The sequence below is a fragment of the Crocodylus siamensis genome, chromosome 1 (genome assembly GCF_052110815.1).
Source record: "Crocodylus siamensis isolate JL-2025a chromosome 1, ASM5211081v1, whole genome shotgun sequence".
NCBI lineage: Eukaryota > Metazoa > Chordata > Crocodylia > Crocodylidae > Crocodylus > Crocodylus siamensis.
The window spans coordinates 51,644,863-51,672,130 of NC_143395.1; the positions used below are offsets into that span (position 1 = coordinate 51,644,863).

At 42.5% G+C, this 27,268-nt stretch overlaps 1 protein-coding gene across 1 annotated transcript in view; it reads left to right on the top strand.

Annotated features, from left to right (window-relative positions):
- Window positions 1-4,374: 4,374 nt before the first annotated feature.
- Window positions 4,375-27,268, top strand: part of LOC149872801 (uncharacterized) — a 61,282-nt gene continuing 38,388 nt past the window's right edge. The window contains exon 1 of the mRNA XM_090053462.1: window positions 4,375-4,391. Within this exon, the coding sequence (XP_089909588.1) occupies window positions 4,375-4,391 (17 nt within the window). The remainder of the gene's footprint in view (window positions 4,392-27,268) is intronic.

Consider the following 27,268-nt stretch of genomic DNA (forward strand, 5'->3'; position numbering starts at 1 on the left):
AAGGATGCCAGGTACCCTGGCAGCACCTCCAGACTGTTGAGTGCTAGTTTTAGGTTTGTTCTGGTGGGAACAGATTGTCCTAGATACCTGGCATGACAAACAGTGTGACCAGACCTTCTGCATGCACTGGGCCAACTTCCTTGACATCATCACCCAAGTACACCCCTATGTCATGTGCCAGGATGTCAGCATGTGGTCACCCCTCTCTCATGACAATGGCTATCCCCAGCAGTATCCACTAGGTTGCCAACCAATTCAGTGTGGGCAAGTCCACAGGTGTAGAAGCCATCTGGGAGGCCTGTGTGGTCATCCAGAATGTGCTGGCTAACAGCTTCATCTGCCTCATCAACCCACAGGGAGTGGTCACAGGCTTCTACTGCATAAGCTTCCCCAGCTTCTTGGAGGCTGTGGATGGCACCCACATCTCATCCTCTGCCTGCCTCAAGGTACCCAAGCATTCTGCAGAAATAATGGCTACTTCTCCATTTTCCTGCAGTGCATTATCAACCAACAGGGCCACTTCACTCATATCTTTGCCAGCTAGGCAGGCAGCACTCATGTTTTCCACAACTTCCCGCCTCCCCGAGATGATGGAGACTAGGAGGTAAGCTCTTGGAGTCCCCAGTTTTGTCATTGGTGCTGTCATCGTCCCACTTCTTATCATCAGGGACCTGACTTACACCATCATGTTCTGGCTCATGTAGCACTGCATGGGTCAACTGGATCACTAAAAGAAGCACTTCAATTACTGCCTGAGTAGGTTCTGTATGACTGTGAGGTGCAACTTTGGCCACCGCAACACACAGTGGTGGGTGCTCAGAACATCTCAAGATGAAGAAGGAGAACCATATGTGTCCCCTACAACATGTGTCAGACCAGGAGGGAGGTCATTCATAAAGCCTGGGCAGAGGAAGCCTACACCAGACATGGTGTGCCATGCATGGTGCAGAGAGCAAGCCTCCACACTGATACTGGGGGCACCAGCCCTGCAGAATGGCAAGGAGTCTGGATCTCCAAAACCCTGGCTGAATATCTCCTGGCCCTCAGGACCTTGGAGTGCCCCAGGTGAGCAGGACTGGAGGGCTTTGAGTCCCCAAGTGCCCATGCTGTGGGACTCAGCAATGGATCTCATGCCTTGGACTCCTCTGGCCTTGCATTCCAAGTGATGCTCATAACCCTAGCTGTCTGGATACCATTCCCTGTCCCTTCTCAATCCCTTGAGGGGCATACTTTGGGATGTAGGAGAATTCAGTGAGAAGAAGAGATGCATCAGTTTACAATATTGCAGTTGCCAAACTTTTCTTGATTTTAATAAAGAAAATATGTTGAATGTTTCCCATGTCACAACTTGATCCCTCTTGCATTAATGCAAACCAGTAACCCTTTGGATGGGGTCAGGGACAGAGGTGGAAGAGGAAAGAGGGGGTAGGGAAGGTTTGTGAAACTGGAGAAATAACCTGGAGGGGAGGTTAGAACTGGGATTGAAGAGGGAGTTTTTGTCAAGAGCAAATGCCACAGGGGCTGAACTCAACACAAAAACTTGGTGGGATGGCATGGGGGAGGGGGCTGTAGACTTGGCACACTAATTTGCAGACTCAGGAGTGAAGACCAGGGACTTCTCCATCTAGGAGCTGGATAGGTGGGTGATCCTGGACCCACTGTCCACCCGAGAGGTAAGGGTTGGATGTGGCTATGGAAGGGAAGGCTGTGTGGGAGGACACATCATCATAGAGAGATCCTGTGAGGCTTTGACTATGGGGATGGCCTGTAGTAGCCAGTGGTGCCCCAGGGCTGGGGAAGGAGGGGGAAAGGCCAGTGGGTTGGGTTTATTGACCACCTTCTAGAGACAGGCTGAACTGAGGGCTTTGGGATGCTGGGGTATCACTGTGCTCCTATTTGCCTGCCTCACTGACTATGCCTACACCCCACCTGTCCCTCTCCCCTTGCCCTTCCTCCCTCAAGGGCTTTGTATTTCTCCTGGTGCCTAGGTTCCCAACATAATTGCATAGAGAAGGTAGAGTCATACCATCCCAGGCAGTGGGATATCCTTGATCAGTGCTAGCATCTTAACCAGAAGTGGGGGTGGGTTGGTCATAGATGCTGTTTTCTGAGCTGTAGCAGCAGAGTAGGTAGTCAAAGGGGGGCTGGGTGGCATTCTGCATACCAGCAAGGGAGACAGCAAGGGGAGTGGGAGTGGAAAACCTGTGGCATCTGTGTCAGGAATTGTGTCTTGGGGCCCACATGTTCAGCTAGGATCTATGGGGTCAAGAACAGGGGTTGGGACTCATGCAAAGTGGAGGGCGTAGGTCTTGGATCTTGGTCTTGGGTCTTGATGTCCATGGCATTGGAGGTTTTCCCCTGCTCCTTTACATCATACTTCATGCTCTTGATAATGACTGAGAAGATGTCAAGGGAGCTCAGGTCAAGCTGCAGGAACACCTCTGCTCCAAGATCCTGCAATGAACTGGTGACCAGCACCATCAGGCTGGAGTCCTTGGGGGGCTACTGCTACCAACAGACTTTGTGGCCTGTCACCCTCAGGGACCTGCTGCTGAAAATCTAGTTGTCTCATTGTCCTGGGGTCTTCCTTTGCCTCCTCCTCCAGTGGGGTCCCTTGGTGATGCCATACATGTGTGGGGTGACAATGACACTGTTTATGGTGAGGAAGTTGGACAGGTTCTCATGGAAGGGCATGCTCTTCCTGTTAGCCCTAGACTTTTTAGTGATGACATGCATTTTCTTGTAATCTTCATCTGTGCTGCCTTGGCTCAGCAATGCACCCAGTCCCTGTTGTGGCCTCATGCTCGCACCTGTTGGGCAATGCACTTGAACACATCCCTGTTACGGTGTCTTTTGTAGAGTTGGTGCTGGGTCCTTGTCCCAGATGGTGACAAGATCCCTCATCTCCATGTAGTTCCAGTTGGATAGTGAAGTAGGATGGAATGGGTTCTTTCATGGTCCATGGTGGTGTCCATAGGTTCTTGGCATTGTGGGTTGTTCTGGCTGTGAAGGGGTAAATGAATGGATATATGGATGGAGGGATTGATGTCAGGCTGGATGATGAAAGGAACTTTAGGTGTGCTTTGGGTTCTGGCATGTGGCTCTCCCTTTCACTTCAATTGGGTGTGACCCCTGCTCCACAGTGACTGGGGCTTCACTGGCCAGGCTGCCTTCACAACCTCAAGCAGCTTCCATAAGATGCCCTTTGATTCTGGAAGCACCCCACACTTTGGCCTGGAAATCTTTAGTGTCCTCTACCTGCAACATAGAGGCATCTGGTCATGAGCAACTGCTCCTGAGGTTTCCAGGGACATTCACTTGTTTGCCTCAGTTTAGATGCTCAGTGCCCCCTCCTTGCCTAGGTCTAGTACCCCAGGACCTTGTAGCTGCAGGCCAAAAAGTCTTGCAGGACCCAAGGTGCACATTGCCCACATACCTGTCAGTAGTGGCCAAGCCATGGAGGCCACAGGGTAAATTCCATGCAGGCCAAGTCATGATGTTTTGCTCCCCACTACCCTGACCCACCAGAAGTGAGCCACCCACATAACCTCCTGATCAGGTGTTGGAAGGTGTCTGTTCTGGGGTCTGGGTTGCAGGGTGTCTGGCTCTAGCCTCTGAGATATGGTGAGAGCCAGGGTCAGGATCTGGGGAGCTATGCCTGATTGTGGTGGCATGAGGGTTCCTGGCTGGGTGAATGGATGCCAGGGTCGAGGTCCAAGGGGGTATTCCAGGGTGCAGAGGTTCTGCTGTGTTCACTGTTGGGTTTTGTATGTATATCATGGGGTGCTTGGTGATGGGGTGTTGAGGATGCAAGGGCACAGCTCAGGGACTCAGATTCCAATGAGCCTGGGGCTCACACAGGGAACACAGATGCCTGGGGAAATGGCTTCTGGGTGCTCAGCTGGAATAGACAAGAGCAGGCTGGGAGCTAGAGCAACTCCCTGCAAAGGAACGTAGGAAGGGGTGGATAGCAGTCTGAGATTCTGGAGGTCAGTGATCTAACTTGAGTGAATAGAACAACAGTACAAAAGTGTAATGCACCAGTCTAACCTAAATTGACCTGAATTGAGTGTACCTCACACCAGATCTATATTAGACAGCTCACACTATTTTTAGACCAGTCTATGTGCACTAAACTTCTGTACAGTTATAGGTTTAGATTGATCTACATTCAGTTAGACCAGTCTGAGTGCAATTTCTGTACACACCCAAAATCTGAAATGTGTTGCACATAGCAAAGAAATGTAGCAGTAAGCGTACAACCTATGCCTGTAACCAGACATCCAGGAGGCACTCTCTTCTGACAAGGCAGCATGCCCTCCAAAGCTGGGGGGGCACAATGACCACCTGCAGGTGGCAGTGGCAGTGTCAACGATGGGGACATGGCAGCGGTGAGTAAGGAGTTCCCACAGGCAGTTGTGGCAGTGTCGGCAGTGGGAGCGGGCCGAGTGAGGAGCTCTTGCAGGTGGCTATAGCTGTGTTGGCGGTGGGCATGGTGAGTGCTGACCTGCAGACACCACCAGCACTGGCAGCAGTGGCCAGCGGCAATCAGTGACTACCCACAGATGCCACTGCTCATGTCAACAATGGGGAGGGGTGGCAAGCGACAACCACCCACATGCACTGCCAACAGTGACAACAGTACTTTTCACGGGGGGTGCACTGTCAATCTCAGGGAGTGCACATGCACCCATGTGCACCCCCTACGCAATGCTAATGTGCGGCAGAATACCTCCCTGTCATCCTTCTGCAACTGAGCATCTAAGCATGGTTCCCAATGCATAGCTGTACATAATTGGCACAATATACCCAAACTGGTGAATGAAGAGCTAATTTAACATTAGTTATTGCAGGTACATTAGGTGGAGGTAATTAGTCAGCACTGTCTGGTCTAATTTGAGATTATAAAGACTGGGAAAGACTGTGATCAGGACATCTTTTTCTCTGTCTCAAACATTTACTAGTCAAGAGCCATCAACCATTTCAACCTATATGCCATAACAACCCACCCCTATTCCAGCATAGACTGGGTGGCTTTGGTAGCACATAAGATGTGGGGGAGGTTTGACCTCACCCTTGCCAGGGCCAGGCATCTGGGAGCTATGCCAGGACCTGTTCTGCTTGTCCTAGCCTCCCACACCCTGGCTACAGCATGGGAGCAGCTTCCAGAGAGCGGGAAATTTCCTGTCTGCCAGGCAGCTGGAAACTGCCTTTACCTTTTCTTTCTCCTGTCTTGCACATCCTGGCTTCAGCATAGGTGTAGCTGGAAGCTGATTTCCCCACCCACTGGAAGCTGCCCTCAGCACTGCAGCCAGAGAGCAAAGAGTGGGGAGAAGTGGTAGCAATGATGGTAGAGCTTCCAGCTGCATGGCTCTAGAGCAGCTCCTCATTGCCCAGCCCCCTCCAACTCCATGGACCAGATCCAGTGGCTCTGCAGGCCAGATCCCACTCTATATTAGCTTGTTGGGACAGAAAATGATGTATCAAGCAAGATAAAGGTATGCAGCTGATTCTGTGTCCTTTCTTTTGGTTTAATAAGCTATAATCTGGCAAGAGAGAGAGATCAGGAGCAATAAGGAATCTTTAAAAGAACTGAGTATGGTATAATAATTCAGTTAGACTACCTTGATGCACTTTTTCCATTAAAAGATATTAAGAAAAAAATAATTTGGTTTCAAAGACAAATGCTTCACAGGAAAATGCCTGAATTCAGGTTCTGAATTTTGCAGACAAGGCAAGTGACAATAAGAAACAAGACAATAAGAAAATTGTACAACTCAGCTTCAACGAAATTGAATTTCATGGGGCAAAGTTATGGTATTTCTCTAGCCCAAAGCTTTTTTCCCTGACAAAATTCAAAGGTCTGCTGAACAAGTGAATATGTTTATTTATTTATTTATCTTTCAAATAAAGATTGCAAGACTTCTGCAACAGAAACTTTTGAACAATCCAATTATTTAGTCTCTACAAGTTCCACATTTTTATCGCAAATGTGGAGAAAAAAGAGCATTGCTAAATAAGAAGAAAAAATTGCACTTCTTGACTCTTGGTATAGAAAAGGAAGGCAAAATGGCTGAGCAATGGACTGAGTCACCAGCATTAGTAACCTCAAGTTAAAACAGCAGAATTTGCCAAGAAAACTGGTGTATAGTTGAATGCCTCTCCCAGTTTTTTCAAGACTATAGACAAATTCGAATATAATTTTTCTCATATTTTACTGAAACAAAAGCAACAAGCTCTCACACACTTTGTATGAGTTACTTTTTCATGTTTGCTTGTTTAGCATACCATATAACTGCATCATTTCTTTATGTTTATCTTTTAATTCAGAGTCTTCTTTTCATTTTTCTGTTTTTATGCTCTCTCATTGGGTCTATTTGCACAAATCCTCCTTCTTTTCCTAATTTATACCAAACTATGCTGGCAAAGATACACCTATCCTTTGCTATAAATATAATCCAACAGGGCCTGCTGGTCAAAGCTATTGAATAAGCACCACTCCTGCTTAGGAGAGGTAGGCTCTCATTCTTGCTGGAAAAAAAAAATCAAGCTGTATATATGATATTATTTTGTAAGTGTTATATGTGTTCTTGTCATTCAGCTGTTCTGTGAAGCTACTGGAACAACTAAGGTGGTGCCACCAGTGAAATTTGTGTGGTATACATACTAGAACTTTGTAAGATATGAGAAAATCATGGCAGAAGCGCCCCCTAATGATCTATAAGGAGGGAGAGAGGACTGCCTCTCTTTCCTTTGTGGAATAAAAAAGCAAATTTACCCCAGGGTTCCACCTACATAGATACTGGGGTTCCATGAATCCTCTACAGAGTTTGGAGAAGGGGGTTAGTATGCAACTACTTCACAGTATCAGTTTTTCTGTGATTGGGAAGAGCTGAGGGCCTGGAGATGTTTGGAACGGGCTATTTTGAAGCAACTGATGGTCTGTGAATGTTAGAATCTTGAAGCAGGTATTTGGAAGTAATCCTAAGAAATAGAATTTTTGCTCTGTTAGTTGCATGAAGTTGTGGTATGAATGCACTTAGAAATGCATGTACAATTGTGCAATTTCAATACAGAGCAATTATATTAAGCTGTGTACAATATTCTCTTAAATATTTTCATATAAATGTTAACCAAAACTGTGAAGTTCACATATATAAAAGTTGAATAATTTAAAACAATTAATGTTCTTGTCTTTTAACTACATACAAATACTAAATATTTATAAATTTTAATGTGGCAAAGTCTTTAAAAAGTATAGAGAAGATATTTTAAAAAAGCAATCCATAGACTTCCTCCAATAGCATTAGATTAAGATTTCCAAGTATTCTATTTTGTATTGCCACATAATAAAAGGGTATATTTTGCATTAAATGGACTATGAAACTTTTGCTAGAATGTTATAATATTAGCCATCAAGCAAGTAGAAAACAGAACCCTTTAGGTCAAATACTTAGCCATTAGTAGAAGTTACTGACCACATTGCTTGTAAGGTAATTGTAGAGATATAAAATGACTCAATTTATTGATTCTTGTACAGGTTAATGGTAATGAATCTTTTGTATTTCCCACCCTGAAAATATCTAATATTCTTGAGTCATACTTCTTTAAATAGAAGAGGAATTCAAAAACATACGTGTACATCTTTGGAAAAGGCAATACATGGATTCTTCTTATTTTATTTAATTGATTCAGTAAAAAAACCCTGTCAAATTACAGAAATTTGGAATGCTTCAAACAGAATTTATTTGTGTGTATGCCATCAGGTTCAGAATTCATGTTTTCCTGTTTAAGAGTTCCCTTTAATACAATCTGTAATTTATATTTGGTTATTAAGAGTGTTTGCACTGAAATAAAAGTGGGAGCACTCCAAATAATGGCATGACTGACTACTTGTTTTATTGCAAGTGAGCTGAATAGTTTCAGAGTTGTTATTATTGGAAACACTTTTACCACTTTTTTTAGATGACTAAAAATTCAAACCAGAGGTAATAGTCACAGAAGACAGAATAAAATACTCCATGTTTTCAGGAGAAGTGAAAACATTGAACCCTCTCTTAATGTAGCACTATTAATTGTACTTATATTCTATCCATAGGCTTTACTCCTGCACATCCATAGGCTTGTAAGAATAATTACACATGAAAACTGAACTGTTTACGTGTGTAATGCTACTCATATACATAAATGCTGTAGCAAGCTCTTAGGCTATCATTATGTGATAATACATGTGTTACTCTGCGAAAAAAAGGACAGGACTTCAAGAGCTTCAAAACTACATACTAAAATAAATGTTCTTTATAGTAGTTTCTCACTGTACTATGCTGCTACCACTGCTTTCCAGCTTTAAGAACAAACAAACCATAAAGCTTATTCAGGTCCTAAGGGCACAGGTGTATGACTTTTGCATAGGTTAACTGATTTTTAGCAATGAGTGCCATAGGATGAAATATTCATACACACACATTAGCTGTCTTCTTCAAGAAAGCATGAAGGGCAGGTGAGGTTATGGGTGACTAGAAAAAGAAAAATACAGTGCCCATCTTTTAAGAAAAGGAAGAAGGAGGATCTGGGCAATTACAGACCAGTCAGCTTGACCTCTATACCTGGAAAGATCATAGAATATGTCCTCAAAGAACATGTTGTGAAGTACCTAGAGGAAAAGCAGGTGATCAGGAAGAGCCAGCATGGGTTCACTAAGAGCAAGTCACACCTGCCCATAGTCATCAATGGAGGAGGTATTGAGTGGAGTTCCTTAGAGGTCTGTCCTGCATCCTGTATTGGTCAACATCTTTATTAATTATTTGTATAGTATAATTAATTAATAATTATAGTATTAAGTGCACATTTAACGAATTTATAGATGACACCAAGTTGAGTGGAGTTATAGGACCTCTAGCGGACAGGCCAAGGATCCAGAATGACCTGGATAGACTATAGAAATGAAATCAACCAGATAGAATTCAATAAGTACAAGAACAAGATCCTGCACTTGGGACCAAAGAGATACCTGGCTGGGATGGTTTAGTCATAGATGATCCTGTCTTGAGCAGGGCACTGGACTAGATGACCTCCTGATGTCCTTTCCAGCCCTACTTTTCTATGCTTGTATGATCGTAAGGTTCTAAGAGCAAAGTCTTGCACTTGGAATACAGTAATTGCATGCATGACTGTGATGGTGGACTTTGCCTCTCTGTATCCTTTTATAATCTCCCAAAGAGCTCTAAGTACCCTGACTTCCCCGCCTGCCACGTCTTGGATGTTATTATACCATGTTCTGCTTTATGATGTCACTTGTTGGAAGGGTTGTTATATATATATATATATTTGTTTTATTTTGCTCTTTGGGTATCTCTATTAGGAATCCTGGTATTATAGAGGAAACTTCACTCAATTATTCCCACACACTCACCAATATATATATTCACAATCAGATGCAGATTAACATGTGTCTTTATCTTTATTCTTTATAACACTATACAAACTTTCGTTATCTTTAAACAGAAGTGCTCCTTTTTTTTTAACAATTATATCAATTTTGTAATTCTATCTACATACTGTTCTTATTTAACCTTTATCAGTTTGGTTGGACTGAACTTGGTGTTAGTAAACAAAGTTCCTTTAACTCTGGTTTGTCTGTTTATTTTCTTTTTTTTTTTAGAGCAGGCTTTTCTCTGCATGCCTGAAGTCTTGAATCCTTGTGGTCAGCACTCAGTTGTTTTCACTAAGCCTGTGGGAGTGAGTCAATTCACTCTTCTCTTTTTTTGTTTGTTTGTTTACTTTTCAGTGCAGCTGCCAGCCATGTCTCTGATGCTTCTTCAGTGATCCGACCCTCTTCCTCAGAGCTCCGCTCTCTCCAGCAGCGAGAAAAATCCTGAGGTGTCTTATCTCCTGGAGATCTTCTTTCTCCCTCACTTTCTCCTTCAGACACTCTTTCTTTCTTCTCTCTTTCTGAGACTCCCTTCTCCTGTTCCTTTTCTTTGCCCGAAGCTTCTATCCTAATATGGTAATAGCTCTGGAAGCAGCATTCTCTGGCTCTTTTTCCCGTGTCACTGTTTACTCTTTCACAATGACTATAAACTGGGGAATGATTGGTTATGATCCTGTCATATCATTATATCAATTAGTTCCTTGACCTACCTGATTGTCTCTCTGTATGTTGGTGAGACATTCTTTTATTTCTATCTAGTCATGTGGTCGAGTTTTCACTTGTTGTGGGATTCCTTTTTGAGGTTACTATTTAGGAGTTCACTGTTTAGATTGGGCAGTCTCCTGCTGTACTTCTTGTCTTTTGTTTGCATTGGGGTAGCTTACTCTTGTGCCTTTACTATAGCTTCCTGAAGCCAGAACCAGCTCTCCTGGACTCCTTTACATTTCAGAATTGCCTCCCAGCAGTCCTGCCCAGCAGCTTCCTGAGCCTGTTAAAGTCTAATGAGCTATAACATCATTGTCTCTGTTAAGTCTACTGTTTTTAACATTCAGGAAAATTATGAATTTTTGTTCCCTGGAACATCTTAAGGTAATGTATTACTTTTCTTTGGTGAGTAATATTGTGATATTAGAGATAGAATGGTTGTTTTGTGGAAAGTATCATCCATAAGGTGCTAGGATGGATGTTTCTCTCCTTTCATTCTTCTGTGTAAGGACTATTTGATTTCATCCACATAGTTTCTGTAAGTCACTGGATTTATTAAATGAGGTACATCACACTTTGTATCAAACATGTGGAGGAACCGTGTTTATTCATAGTTTTGTTTAATGGTGTCCTGATTATGATGGCATTGGATATTTTTTCTTTTGCTGTTTTGGCAAGGTCTGTTTCCATTTGCAACTTGTTTGTCAGCAGAAAGTTTTGTTTTATTTTGTTTTGTTTTTCTAATGATTAGCTTAAAAATTTTACAGAGGTATTTGAAACCTGGGGTGTTCTGTTTCAAATATAAATTATAATTGGGTAATGATTCTTTTTTTTTTTTTAAGTTTTTAGTGAAGGATGGTATGTGGCAACCATTTTGAATATCAATGGCCAATCTTAAAGAGGGTGGTTAAGGGCAGAATATTGGAAAAATATAATTAGATTGGTTATTATAACAAATTGCATAAACTATCAAAATAATTTTAATTTTTCTGAAGTAAAATCCATATAAATATGACACTTATTCTAGTGTTGAAGGATCCTATATCAGTCAGAACCTCTGGTAAAGTATGAATCTATACATGTTAATAAAGAAAAGGATTAGATTGATGTTCACACAATTGTGTGACCTGCCTGAAGCCCTACATGTTTTTGACACTGAGTTATTAATTGCCTTATTTTAAGGAACCAAGCAGTTAAAAAAAATATCTACAGATGACTACAGACAGCAGACTGTGGTTGGCAATAGAAAAAACAAAACAAAAGAGTAGTCTCTTCTCACTAAGTGTGATATCATTAGCTTTTTTTTACATTTCTAATGTGCATGAACAATTTTCAGCTACCAGATACTATAAATACTGTTTATTTAATTAAATTCCCACAAAAGCACTTTTTCCCATTTTAAAATTAGTTTAGCTGTGGTAGAAATAGAATAATCTTGCTATACCACATATTTCAACTTTAGGAAGGCTAATCCAGCACCCCATTCTATGAGTGAAGAGATTCCCTAATGGTATTTTAATCCAAACACTACCAATCTAAACTATGCCACTTAGAGAAAACCACATAATTTAGACCAATTCCACCTCAGGTATGCCATGCCTTTTGGAATGTCTGTACCTAGCCAAAGTGGAAGTTTACAAGATGCTTATAGGGAGTTCCTAGTCTTGCCACCTCAAGAGAGAAAAAAAGCATGAGCCAGACCTCAAAAACCATCATGAGATTATCCCCATAATAATAATAATAATAATAATAATAAATCAAAAGACAAACTAAAATAATATGGTTTTTTTTAACTCCCCTCAACTCTTTTGCAAATGTGTGTATGTTGATTTCTAATTGAAAGATCGCCCTTCGTTGCACACAAAAATGTATGCCATGCCTTGGCTTCTCAAATAGGGGCTCCATTTATCTTAGGCTCACCCCACTACACATGTTCTCTTACTAGCTTGAATCACTCACTCCTCTTTCTTTTCCATTTAACCTCATTATCCTGCTCCTTTTTGAGGGCTGAAAAATTAGCTGTAAAATGACCAATGTACATTTTCTAACAAACCACAGAAATTAGAATATGCCACTTTTCTAAGGTGTTTTTAATAAAGATTTCTTTGATCCAAAAAGATCAAATATTTTAAAAAATGACTTTACAATAAAACCTTGACTCATTGGGGGTTAGGGCTGGATTAACCCTTCACTGGGCCCTAGGCAAACAAACTCATGGGTCCCAGGCTGGTTGAGACCCTCCTCCCCACCCTAGCCCTGATGCCCACAGGGGGGTGGAGCTCAGAACCGCTGCTAGAAAGTAACCACCATGGTGGTGAGGCTGGCAGAGGGGAGGGAAAGGGAAGGAAAGGGAGGTGGAAGGGGCCATTCGCGCTGCCACAGTACAGAGAAGGAACAGGGTCCCTTGCAGTGCAAGGCCCTAGGCATGTGCCTAGTTTACCTATGCCTTAATCCAGCCCTGCTGGGGGTCAACCTTTTTGGCAGGCATGCCACTCTCCCTTGGTGTGTCTACATATGCAGATAATGTAAAGCAATAAACTCCAGGTTGTATCACATTGGAGTTTACTAGCATCTGGGACTGCAGCACATTGAGCCAGATCAGAAGAGCCCTGACTGGCCAGGGATCTAGGGGTCATCCTGCCAGCCCATGGCTGCTCCTGCCTTGCTCAATGTGCTGCAGAGGGGATGGCTGGATTACAAGTGTGGTAGCAGCAAAGCCCCCACACTGGAGCACTCTCATGCCCCAACCAGCCATGTCAATGTCCACACATTTGGTGCTGCAGAGCCAAAAACTGTGTAGCAAGTACTATCCTGCTTCAGAGTTAATTAGCTCACTCCTGTCTAATAGCACTACATGTATAGATGTGAGAAATTTACTGAGGAGGTAATCAGTCTTCTTCTCAGTAAACATCTCATAAAGATGTGCCCCCTGATTGCCATTTTAATCCCCTCTCTCTGCCTGATCTGCCACTCTGGTTTCTGCTCCCTATCCTATCCGGTGCTGTGCTACCCGTCCCTTCTTTGATCTGCCATATGCCACACATAGAGGCTCCCTGTGACACTTGTGGCATCTCTGCTGCAGGTTGGTCACTGGAATAGAGTTTTCACACAGTGCAGTAATTATACAGACTCCTTAAATATTATTATCTTTAAAAATGCTTCTCAAACATTTAAAATGTTTCAGAATAATTGTATCACTCATTTCTTTGTATAATTTCCATCAATTGCACAAATACATAATTTGCTCAGTAATTATAATAAATATAATATGCTTTAACAAATATCAATTATAATTCTAATGATTAATGTTCACATAGCTAGCAACAGTTTATTTTTATTTAATTGTTCTTCTCTCCTGCTGCCCCAGTACTTGTTTTCTGCTCTGAATCCCAGCTTCCTGCTGCTTTGTACTTTTCTACCCTGTCCATATCTTAGGTCCACCTCAAGACAAAAATATGTTCCAGCCATTTCATGAATCTAGGGAAACTGTGAATAGTTTAGAAACTTTACATAGGCATTGTCAGTTTCAAATAAAAATACAAATTTTGACCACATAAAATCTGGCTTACAACTTCAGCAGGCTCTATTATTCATGTTTATAAGCAGTGCTAGGGATTATGCTCTGCCTGGGTGCCTATTCCTGAACATTATGGGAATCAAGGAGTTTTTTGCCCCATTGGGTGCATCTACATATTCGATTGGTACAGCACAATAAACTCTAGTGCAGTTTGCACCAGAGTTAATGGCTCCTCCCAGCCTCAGAGTCTACATGGGCACCTGGGATCTCAGAAGTTTGAGCCACAGTAGAGCAGCTGCTGGCTGGCAGCAGTCTCATGGAGGTCAGCCCCAGACTTTTGATCATGTTGTTGGGAGACTAAAGGGCTGGCTGGGGCACAAGAGTGCCCAAAGAGTAGAGCTGCTTGGCTAATAGGCAGACAGCAATCCTGCTCATTGCTGCCTAGGCTGACCAGGTACAATTTATGCCTGTGTCAGTGTTTACACATGAATTTAGCTGGCAGTACTACCTTATGGTGATGAAAATTATTTTTCTGTGGTTTAATAGCATTGTACATGTCAATTCTGATGATTCACACCACAACAAATTAGTCTATTGAGCAGTTAAGTCAGGGGTGGGCAATTATTTTGGATGGAGGGCTGCTTACCAAGTTTTGACAAGCTGCCAAGAGCCACATGGGTAGCTCTGCCTCTTGACAGGTGCCCTGCACCATGGTTTCCATCTTGTGACTGGATGTCCCACCCTCTAACCCCTGACCTTTGCCACCAGAAGTCCCTCCCCTTGCCCCAGGAAGTACTCCTTTCAGCAAGGGGTTTTGCCATTGCAGAACCAGAAAAATATGAAGTTATATCGCAGAACCAGAAAAATATGAAATTATAGTCTAAAAACTGAACATCTACAACATTAATTCATTTGATTTTAAAAAATAGTTTTTTTATTGATTTACACATGTTTGTGTAGTTTACACAGAGGTGACTGCATAACAGCTTAAAATGAAGTCTTACTGTTGTATGTTGTGGAGGGTCGGTATAAGTTTTTGGGGACTGTGGGTGTGTGGGTATGTGGGGTGAAAGAGCATGTGGGTGCATATGTGAATATGTAGGGTGTGGGTGAGTATTGGGGGAGGGTTGCTGGGGTTTGTGTATGGCAGTGTGAGGGGAGGTGTGGGTGCATATGTATAGTGGGGTGTGCATGTGGGACTCCCCCTATGAACACACACACACTCTCTGCCCCTGTGCCTGCAGACACACACACACTCTGCCCTTGTGCCTATATGCACGCATAAATGCACGCACACACATAACTGCCTCTTCCTTCTGTACCAGCGTGGTCCTGTCCTCTGCATTCCGGCGATGCAACCAGGAGCCGCAGCCATGTGGTGCTGGAGCAGGGCAGGGGCATGAAAGCAGGCAACTGGCTGGGGGTGGGCAAGGCTGGGCTGCTCAAGCCTGCAAGCCTGATGAGGGCTCCCTCCGGGTTCTACTGCCCCTGGCTCCTGTAAACTTTGACAGGGAGCCAGGGGCAAATAAATATTAATTTACTAAATTTTTAGGGGCTCCACAGACTGGGTAGAATGGCCTGGCAGGCTGAATCTGGCTCACGGACTGAATTTTGCCTGCCCCTGAGTTAAGTTCATGTGTAGATTCATGTATTATTAATTACCTAAGAATTACTGTATCTAAGAATTATTTTGCAAAAAAGGTGTGAATTTAAAAGAAATGCAATTGTGCAAATACCCAAACTGAACAAATGTTGAAAGAAGAGCAACATCCACTAATATAGGATTGTCAAGAACCAGTGTTTTCATTTTAATCATATACTTAAGCAGCCAAAACTTTGACTGGAGGTTTCTTTATTATTGACTTACCCAGTTGATTTATTATTGGGATGTATTTACTTTTTAAATATAATGAGCCATTAGCCATTGTAAAAGATACCATGTAAGAATAAATATATTTTCCCCCAAGGACAATAATCCTAATACAGTGTAGTATTAAAAAGGATCTTCTATCTCAGGAACTCCACTTGCTTTATAAATGTTAATTAAGCCACATAACATCCATGTAGAATCCCTTCTCTTAACAATGTACAAACATACCCTGTACTAATATTTTTTCTGATTCATGGATAATATTTGTAAACAGATGAGACTACAGCCTGGAGTTTTTTTTTCAACAGGGCTAAACACCTCATAGAAAGCAGCAAGTTGGGGGGAGGGGAGGGCTTTTTCAGCACTAAAAATTAACTGTGAATATAAAAATGAGACATTTCCTTAATTTTGTATCATAATTTTAAAAGTACAGTTGCCAAACACACAAAATAAATGATTTTTCATGATAGAAATATACCCATCTCAAACATACAGATAAAGTATATGTAGAAAATGAGGTTGCCCTTGTTTGTGCCCCATATATTCCATCATCCATTCCAGAAGATCATATTTGATGATACCTTTAGATATGAGATATTAAAAATTCTTAACATTTATGTGATTTACACTTTAGAATCCATTCATGAATAGTAGAAGGCCATGAATAGAAATGCATCATAGTGCTATGTTAACTGAATTAAGTATTGTTGATGAGCATTATTTATATACGTTTATTACGTTGTTAACTAACTTCCACTTAATTGTTATTTAAAACAAGGGGTTTTAAACAATTACAGATTTTTGCAAATTAATGAATGGCTTGACTATATTATTGTCTAGCATCAAATTTGCCCCTAAACTAAGAGGCTGGAGCTTATCATTGAGAATAGAAGTTACTCTAACTTTGTTGTGCCCAAATTAATTTCAGGGTAGGAGTTACTATTACTTGGCAAAAGATATGCAATAGTCTTTTATTGCAAACTAATAACTGTGATTGATTCCATTAGTTAGTCCTCAAAGGCAGAAGGCAATTGACCTTAAATATGAGCTAGAGAATGACTGGCTAGGCTTCAATATTTCAGAAAAAGACCATAAACTGGATATGATGCAACAGTGTGCTCTCATTGCAAAAAAGACTAGTAGCAGACTGGGATGCATTAATAGAGGCATTACTTGAAAATCAAGAAAAGTGATTCTTCCACTGTTCAGTATTGGTGCAGCCTTTCAGTTTTGGACACTTCACTTAAAGAAAAGATGTAGACAAATTAGAAAGAAGTCCCATAGACAGTGACAGATCTGATTATGGCCCTGGGAAATATGACCTGTGAGAAAAAAAAGGAGGGAGGGCATTCTTTTGAGGAGGAAGGGGAAGGGAGAGGGGATTTTTGCCTGCATTCAGGTCTTAACATTTCCCTGAAGACTCCCTGTGGTGTTCTATAATCCAAAAGGGGGGTGTAGTTCTGCCACTGCACCCCTTCTGGATCCACTCTTATGACAGGAAATGGGGATGTACCCTAGGGTACTGAAGAGATTAGCTAAGGTAATTTCATAGTTGTTAGTTACCCTCTCTGAGCATTTGTAAATCAGATAAGGTCCCAGATAATCAGAAAAGGGCAAATATATTGTCTGTCTTTAAGAAACAGGGGAAAAAGAGGGTACAGGGAGCTATAAACCAGCCATCCTAACCTCAACACCTGGAAAAATCATAGAGCCCATTGTGAAGCACAAGGAGGAGAACAAGGTTATCAGGAAGAGCCAGCATGGCTTCACCAAGAGCAAGTAGCACCTGACCAACCTGATAACTTCTACGATTAGGTGACAGGTTCTGTGAATGGGAAAAATAGCTACGTGTGGAGTAGTAGATATGCTGAAGGGTAGGGTTAAGATTCAGAGTGACCAAGACAAGTTGGAGGATTGGGCCAAAAGAAATCTCATGAGGTTCAACAAGGACAAGTGCAAAGTCCTGCACTTAGGACAGAACAATCCCATACACCACTACAGGCTGGGGGCTGACTGGCTGGGCAGCAACTCTTCAGAAAAGGACCTGGGGGTTACAGTGAACAATAAGATGACTATGTGCCAGCAGTTTGCCCTTGTTGCCAAGAAGGTGAATGGCATATGGGGCTGTATTGGTTGAAGGGTTGCCAGTACATCAAGGGAAGTGATGCGAGTCAGCACTGGTGAGGCCACAAATGGAGTACTGTGTTCAGTTTTGGGACCCCATAACACAAAGGATGTGGACAAATGGGGGGGAGTCCAGCAGAGGGCAACAAGAATGGTAAGGGGGATGAGGGACATGACTTATGAGGAAAGACTGAGGGAAATGGGATTATTTAGTTTAGAGAGGATGAGAATGAGAGGGGATTTAATAGTGTGTTCAAGTACCTGAAGGGGGGTTCAAAAGAGGGTGGAGCTACACTGTTTTCAGGGGTAGCAGATGACAGGACAAGGAGCAACCATCTCAAGTTGCAGCAAGGGAAGTTTAGGTTAGATATTAGGAAAAATCATCTCACTAGGAGGGTAGTAAAACACTGGACCAGGTTACCCAGAGAGGTGGTAAAAGCTTCATCCTTGGATTTTTCAAAACTCAGCTAGACAAAGCTTTGGCTGGGATGATTTAGTTGGGGATGGTCCTGCTTTGATCAGAGGCTTGGACTAGATGACCTCCTGAGGTCCCTTCCAACCCTCATTTTCTACGATTCCATGTTATAAACCTTGATTTCAAAAATAATTATGACGCTGATTCTCCCACCATTCTCATTAACAAGTTAAGGAAATACAGACTATATGAGGCTACTGTAAGGTAGTTACATAATGGCTTTGATGATCATATTCAATGAGTAGTTATCAATATGTACCTGGGAGGAGATATTTGGGATTCCCCAGGGGTCTGTCCTTAATCCAGTACTGTTTATATCTTCATTAATGTTTTGGATGATGGAATCATAAGATCAAAGAAAAGTATGACTGGAAGGGATGACTTCTGTTCAGCCCTCTGCTCAAACTAGGATCATCCCTGATTAAAAATTCCAAGCCAAATGTCTGTCTAGCCTGCTTTCAAAAGTTTCCAAAGATGGAGATTCCAAAACATCTCTGGATAGCCTGTTCCAGTACTTGACCACCCTTACAATAAGAAAGTTCTTCTTAATACTAATTTAAATGTTTTTGTACTATAGGGTGACCTATAGTAGTCTCTGAGCATGCTTAATTAGCTGATGCATATTTACCTCTCCGCCCTGCATACTTAAGTAGTTAATTATACTATACATGCGATGTATGTAGTGATGTAACCACATGTATGCGTGTATGAAACGGAAGTGAGCTGTAAGGGTTCCTGTTTCTGCACACGTGCCCAGGAGGAAAAAGATAAATACAGCCTGAAAAATTCCTTGGTGGGTTCAGAGTAATCTGAGTTTTTGACTCTGCTCTGACCCTATTTGCAAATACACCTTTTGTGCCATCTAATGAGTGTGTGTCTGTGATTTTAGTGGCCTCCAGAGAAACGAACCACTTTAAACATCAACCGGATTAAGTGGCACAGGACTGGAAAACAAAGCAAAAGGTGAGTTAGAGCAGGAAGTCTGTTGGGGAGTTTGTACAGAAAATTTGTTCCTCACACTTCCTTTATTGCAAGCTCCTTGAATGGAAGCAGGTGAAGAAGGAAGAGGATTTTTTTTCTCCATTGTACATAGCAGAAGAGCAAGCTGGCTGGAAAATATCATAATGCCAAAGCTCCTGCCATGTCCAGGCCTTCCTGTCCATGTACTCATCAGGGGGCACCAGTGAGAATTGGGGGAGACTCTGTTTCCCCGGGCACCACCCAGGGTTACTAGGAATAACAGCCACAAATTGTTAGAGAAAAGGTTCAGGCTGGACATCAGGAGACATTAGTTTACAGTTAGGGCTGCTAGGCTCTGTAATGGGCTCCCAAGTGAGGAGGTACCTTTGTTACCTCTCAGCTTCATGTTCTTGGGGAACCCTGACACAGGATGCAGACTGTCTGACTCACAAAGAATTCCCCCCGCCACCTAAACAGAAACTGGTTAAGATGCAGAGAGAGACATACCTAAAACCCTCCAGATAAGGGTGACAAGAGTGAAACAACTACCCTAAGTCTCCTTTGCATCTGAGATGGAACCAGATGACCATTCATTTACATGAGAGATGGAGAACAGAAAGCCTGAAGCAGAAACTGCAGTGAATTCTGGGATCAGAGAAGCAGGGGAGGACTGCATGATAGGGAATCTGTACTCCAAATGCTAATCTACCCACACGCCCAGCTCAGCATTTATCAGACCAGTTCTAATCTGGATTTACAAAGGACTTTTCCTCCCCCACAAACACACACCTCTAATCAGAAGTAAGTTTACTAGGCATCTCGGGCCGTACATTCCCCGGTCCCACTATGGGAGTCCTATTTAAACTTAATTGGCTAAAACTCGGTTGCCAGGTTAGGGAATGCTGAGGCAAGACACCGAATCGGGGGGGGTATAGGCAACATTTGAACAATGGTAAATGGTTCATCACAGCATCCAGCCCGTTGGAGCCCTGACCACAAGTGTTATCATACTTTTCCTGGGATGACTGGTGGAAGTCCTCTCCACAGAAGGTTATGAACACTCCAATAATTGTCTTAAATCTGTTAAAAGACTATAGTAAAATCTGGAAGTGTCATGCTAAGCTGAGGCTTGTTCACAAGTAAAAATCCAAAACCCTGATGCTGCAAACTATCTATTGTTCCTGAAGAAACCAGGAGATATCCCATCAGTATATTTGCTATTGAAAGGAATGTTAAGCTGGCTCCTAAATATGTGTTTCCTGAGTATCAATCAGTTTCCTGAGATGTTCCAACCAGATAACCCCTTGTCAATAGAAAAGACAATTTGATTTACACTATTGAGAATGCTTGAAAGAAGCTGAACTGAGGGGATAAAAATCTGTAAAAGAAGCAGCAGTGTGTGTGCTGACACCACCCACTTTCTTCTCCAGAGGCTGAAGGAGGCAGATTGTCTCCCTTCAAGGATCGTGCTGAGAACTTTAGCCTGGCAGCTTTGCAACCCGAGTGCCTTGGGCTGATACGATCCCAGCTCTCTCTCTTCTCTTCTCTCTCTAAGCATAGATTTCTGAACCTGAACTGTATTAGTTAAGCTTGAGCTAAGTTTCCCCAAATACTTAGGGAAACCAGGGTAATACTGTAATTGTTTGTGTTTGATTTTCCTTTGCATATCTATTACTACTAGTATCATTACATATTTCATGCATTTAGCAATAAATAACTTTTATAGTCAAACTGGTGGTAACGGGGTATATTTTTCCTTCTCTACTTCTACTTCCCCACTTGCTCTGCAGCAACGCTTTTTTTTACCTAGGCTAAAGATCCCTGTGAAGCCCAAAAATACTGTGGGGTCTGCTCCTCAAGAGGCTAAAAGATTGGGACATGCTGAGTTTGAAACACATAAGGGGATCAGCTTGTACAGGCTGATTGACCCAGTTTGGCTCAGATGTGCCCTAATGAACTGAATGCTGGCCCATGAGGGTGTCATCTGGACACCCAGCCGGATTCTGAGGTATTCTGTTTAACTGTGTGCTTGTGTCTGACTGCAGTTTATTGTTCCTTTGATGAACTGATTCTTGGCATATGAGGGTGTCAGCCTATCCATGCTGATCAACCTGGCCAGGTCAGACATGTCATGTTAATCTGTGTGTGTGTGTGTGTATGACTGATTTGGTGACTGGAGGAACTCAGCCCCACTGAAACTGAGTCCTGCAAGATAGCTCCATTGGGGGTGAGGACTTGCAGAAGAGAGATATACAGCTCCGTATAGAAACACAAGTAACACAAGCAGCACATCAATAGAATTACCAAGACCCTAGAAACGTATCCCTAATAAATGAGCACACCCCAAAGTAATGGCAAATCTGGTAACACTCTCTCCTACCTTGGGGCTCTTCAAGAGGAGGCTGGACAGATATTTAGCTGGGGTGATATGATCCATTTCTGCCCTGGGCAGGGGGTCAGTCCTAATGATTTGTTTAGGTCCCTTCTGACCATAAGCACTATGAAACTATGCGGGTTCTGTTTTAGTATTGGCTACTGACCACTGAGACTTCCACTGTGGCTTGAATATCCCTGCCATACACAGGCAGGTGGGGAAATCCATACAGTGTGAGAAGTGCCTCCTAGTGGATTCTCTCAGGAATCAGGTAACACAGCTCTAAGAGGAGGTGGGAAGGCTCAGAAGCAACCATACAAAGGAGACCTTTATTGACTCAATTCACAAAGAGACCTCCAGCATCATAAAATAGGAATAGCTAGAGAAGGCATTAAAAGACATAGAAGACAGGTTCTCTGGAAGGTAGAAACTGGCAATTTGTCATCTCTGGCAACAGACAGCATAGTTCAGCTGAAGAACAGATATGAAGCTCTGGCATTAGGTGAGAGAGAGCCACTCCAGTGATAGGAGAGGCCAGGCCGTGCACTCCTGGTAGAAACCACGACTACCAAGAGGAACTGAAAGGCAATGTTGGTTATCAACTCTTTCCTGCAGGGTATGGAGACATCCATCTGTTAGTCTGACCTGTTAGCTAGGGATGTCTGCTGCCTGTCAGGAGCTTACATCAGAGATATCATGAAAGGGCTGCCCAGACTCATCTGGTCCTTGGACTACTATCCCATGCTGATCATCTACATGGGCAGTAATGATACTGTCAGTGGTAATCTTGAGCAGATCAAAAGTGACTACATGTCTCTGGGCATAATGATGAAGAGAACTGTGGTTCATGTGGTGTTCTCACCATTCCTCATACTTCAGTGTAAAGGCCTGCATAGAAGGAAATGCATTCTGGAAATCAACACATTTGTGAAGTTTTTAATTTTTTGACCAGGGAGTGGTGTTCCAGGAACATGGCCTACGGGGAAGAGAGGGGTGTCAGAGAAGAGTGTCTTTGCCTACAGGTTTGCTAACCTAGTGAAGAGGCTTTTAAACTAGGTTCAATGGGGGATGGAGACAAAATCCAAGAGCACAGTAGCAAGCTTTGGGACTTTGATAAAGAAATATATAGGTATGGGAAGCAGTGAAAGAAACCCTATCAGTATTCTCAGAGAGAACATAGGACAGTCAGTTAGATATCTGAAATGTTTATAAACTGATGCAAGTAGTAAGGGCAACAAACAGGAAGACTTGGAGGCCTTAGTACATACACTGAATTATGATGTAATTAGAATTATGGGAACATGACGGAATAGTTCACATAACTAGAGTATTGTCATGGATGGGTATAATTTATTCAGGAAAGAGAGATGGGGAAAAATGAGGAGGTATTACCTTATATATAAGGCAATGTACATGCATTCAACATGGGAAGTAAACTTGTTGAAAGCCTTTGGGTAAAGTCAGAGGGAGAAAAGGAGGGACTTCCTTGCTGCTCAAGGTGGGTGTCTGCTACAGGTCACCAAACTGTAAGGAGGAAGTGAACAAGGCCTTATTTAAACAAGTAACAAAAGCTTCCAAATCACAGGACTTGGTTCTCATTGGGGACTTTATCTATGGGGGCATCTGGTGGGAGGGAGACACAGCGGTGCACAAGCAGCCCAGAAAATTCCTGGAATGTGTTGGGGACAACTTTTTGATAAAGATGATAAAGAGGCCATTGAGGGTGGGGGGGAAGCGGATGGGGAGGCCTCTTTTCAGCTAGCTGCTCACAAGCAGGGAGGAATTGGTTAAGAATGTGAGGGTAGAAGGCAACTTAGATGACAGCGACCACAGAATGATCAGTTTCAAGATCCTAGAGGGGGATAGCATCAGAATACAGACACTGGACTTCAGAAAATCAGACTAACAAACTCAGAAATCTGGTGGTAAGGATTTGTTGGGAAGCAACTCTGAGTGGAAAAGGAGTCCAGGAGAACTGGCTTTTCTTTCAGAAAGCCCCTTTAAGGGCACAGGAGCAAGCTATCCTGATGAGGTAGGAAAATGGAAAGTGTAATAGGAGACCATCCTAGGTAGACAATAATATCATCAAGGAGTTGAAACTCAAAAAATAATCCTATAAAAAGTATAAACTTAGACATAGTACTAGGGAAGGGTATAAAAGGCTTCTGTTACTTTAAGAGGGAGAGTAAAAGAGGAGGTCCATAGGCAGATGCAAGTAGCTGAACATATGCTATCTGCAGCAGAGTACGCAGCCATGAAGCTACAGGGATCCAAGTAGCTACTCCAGAGCTAGATATGTAATAATAGGAGAGTAGGGTAGTAACCCAAGCAGGCAGTGAAACAATTGCAGTTCAGCCAAGAAAATAACAGTAGGCTGTTCACTGGGTTGAAAAATCACACCTGACTCCAGCCAGCGGACTAGCTGACTGAAAGAGGGGAGTTCAGGGGACATAAACATAGTTTATGAGACAGATAGGCAACCTGCACTTTGCTGATGACATTGATTTGATAGCAAGGACACCTGAAGAACTTCAAGAACTCCCACAAATGGATATAAATACTGAGGAAAGCAAAGTGATGACAACCTGGAAGATCACCAACAGCAATGTTGATGTGAAGATGGACAATGAAAAACTAGGAAGAGTAACAGGTTTTTAAGTATCTGGGAGCTACCATCACAGAAGATTTTACATCTGAAAAGGAATTGAGACCAGAATAGCCATTGTCACCAGCCAAATGACAAAGTAAAGAAAATCTGGACCACCAGCAATATTACACTGAAGATAAAGTTATATCTGCTGTTTGCTGTGATTGTCTCTATGATGCTTTACGGGTGTGAGGCATGGACACTTAATAAGAAGTTAGAAAACAGAATTGAGGGATTTAAAATGCTTTTCCTTAGGAGTCTGCTGTGTGTCTCATGCACTGAGCACTGGATCAATGAGTCTATCTTGCAGCAAATTAGTCAAGAAATTGAAACCTATGAACAGTTGTTGGATGTTGTGAAACAAGGGAAGCTGCAATGGTTTGAGCACATGAAGAGCTGGGGAACCAATATTAAGGACTGGATGAAGCTTCAACTGACAGAGCGCACAAAGCTAGCAAAGCATAGTGGAGGAGGGTTGTTACAGCATCTAAGGGGCTCCAATGGTTGCAGAGGCCTTGGGACTGACCTGGCTTGACTTGACTCCTAAGGCAGAGGGTGTAGTGTGGCCCTGAACTCTGCAAAAAGCAAAACTCCTGCTAGCTCAGGCTGGAAAGGAATGGAAGCTGCAGGCCTGGGAAGGAATGAAAGGGCACCCTCCCAGAGGCTTGGAGAATGGCAACAAGTGGGGAGGGTCTCTTGCAGCACCATATTGAGTGGAAAACAGCTTACTCATCACTGTTTTTATCAGTAAGACCTAGTTATGGCTGAAGGGGTGGTTAGAGCGCCACTCAGGGTGCCTGAGAGGCATTCCTGGTTTTGAGGTTTGCAAGGTGCAAGTGGATATGAGAAAGTGGAACAAAGCTTAAAGGCCTGAAGGCTGAAATCCAGGAGAGGCTGAGAGCAGGATTACTCAATCCTATCTTTTGGTGAGTTGAGGTTAAGAGGTCCAGGCACAAAGCATCTGAAGCAGAGGTAATCTGAATGCAAGAGGGTCAGAGCCTAAGACCAGAGAGTCAGAGGTTGGTTGTTGCCAAGAAGGCCTAAGCCTGAGACAAAAGAAGAGAAGCAGAGGTGGGTTACTGAGAAAGATAGAGGCTGAGGCTGAGAAGCTGGGCTAGAACAAGTGGGCCAAGGCTAAAGGCCTGCAGCCGGAAAAACAAGTTGGCTAAAGCCAAGTGGGCTGAGGCCTATACAGGAAGGTGATTGAGCACAAAGTGACACCTGTGAGGCATGACATGGTTATGGGAGTGGCTGGAAGCCACACCAAGAGCCCTTAAGGTATAATTGGGGCCAACAGGATCACAAGCAATGACCACTAACATCAATATGCCGGCATGGCATGAACAGTTCCAACTGGGCATGAAAGATGCCCTCGGGGAACATAAAAGGTGCTGTTAGTAGATGGAGGGCCCAGGGACCAAGAGTTTAGTTAGGTTTGTTGTACACCAGTGAGATCAGTCCAGGGCTGAAAGGCAGTCTCTCAATTCATATAAAATGAACACCAAGGTGTGGTGAACAAAATAGAAATAGGGACCATACAGAAGACCAGGAGTGTAGGCAGGATTAGAGTGGCTCCATAAGGTGCCATGAATGACCTCAATGCCAGTCCTGCCACAGAAAGCCAAGCACAATTTGAGATATAGCTTCCATTGACATAAAGTGCATTCACATGACTCTACAAGCAAAAAAATATTAGGGGCCTAGGAAGCAAGGCTTATGAAGAAAGGCTGAAAGAATGAGCATTACTGTTTGGAGAAGAGAAGACTGATGGGGGGTGAGGGGGATTCAATAACAGTCTTTAAATACCTGAAAAGTGATTATGGAGTGGATGGAGATTACCCAGATAATGAAGACGGGCTTTTCTCTGAGGCCATAGGGGACAGGACTAGGAGCAATGGCCTCAAACTGCAGCAGGGGAAATTTAGTTTGGAGATTAGGAGGAACTTTCTGATTATGAGGGTTGACAAACATTGGAACAGGTTACCAAGGGAAATTGTGGAATCTTCATCCTTGGAAGTTTTCAACAGCAGGTTAGACAGATACTTGGCTAGAATGTTTTAGTCAACAATGATCCTACCTTGAGCAGGGGGCTGGACTAGATAACCTTGTGACTTTTCTTCCATCCTTACTTTACTACAATCCTATGAAATTGTGATCCTGAATTATTTTCAGATGTGTTCACCTATTCTTTTTAATACAACAGTGTTTTTAAATAAAAAAAAATCCTATGGAAACTAGCTCAAGTTACTACTTTCACAGTTTCATGGGACTGTCTTGTGCTATTTTTAAGGGGCTGAAAGCAGGACTCCTAGTAGATCAAAACAGTGCAAACAGCCAATAATTATTAATAGTCATAGTATAATTATTTTGATGCTACATAATACCCAGCTAGCAAGCAGAGTTCAATTAATGAATAAACATTTTTCTACTGATAGAACAGAAACTGTAGGAAGTTATTTGATAAATAATAATTAATTCATAAAATGGCAATTGATTGAAAGTATGTTATTGTAAACATAAACCTAATATGGAAAGAAATATCTATATAAAATTAAATAGTTAACCACACTAATGAGTAATCAAAATTTAAATTTAAGAAATACCTGCCTGTGCCCTTTACACAGTAAGTATCTCAGTGTAACCTTTTGCCTACTGAATATTCTGTAGGCACATGGGGACTTCACTGAGATGATGATGATGAGTTCTGCAATCTCATACTAGAATTTTCTTATTAGGGTTGCAAAGTGCAAGGGAAGCTTCCGCTGTTCAATGAATATGACTCTAACTACATTATATTTACCCTTATTATGACTAAATCTAAGTTTAATTTTTACTGAAAAAATATAAATATCTTAAGAAATAATACTTCCATGTATGCCTATCCACTAATGATGGTCCAGGTTCCATAAAGGACTTGGATGCCTAAAAGTAAGTTGCAACCATACCTGTAATCCAGACTTCTTTGTTGAGAATATAGGTTTTTGAAATCATTTCTTTTATTATGTGGCTAATGGTGGTGGTGATAGTAATGGTGCTTCTCTGTTTTCAGTTAAGAGCCTAATGATTAGATTCCTTGAGCATGTCTGCATGTGTACTTTAATGCACAGTAGCCTATTTTACTCCACATTAAAGCATCACACAAAAAGGTAGGATTATGCTAATGCAC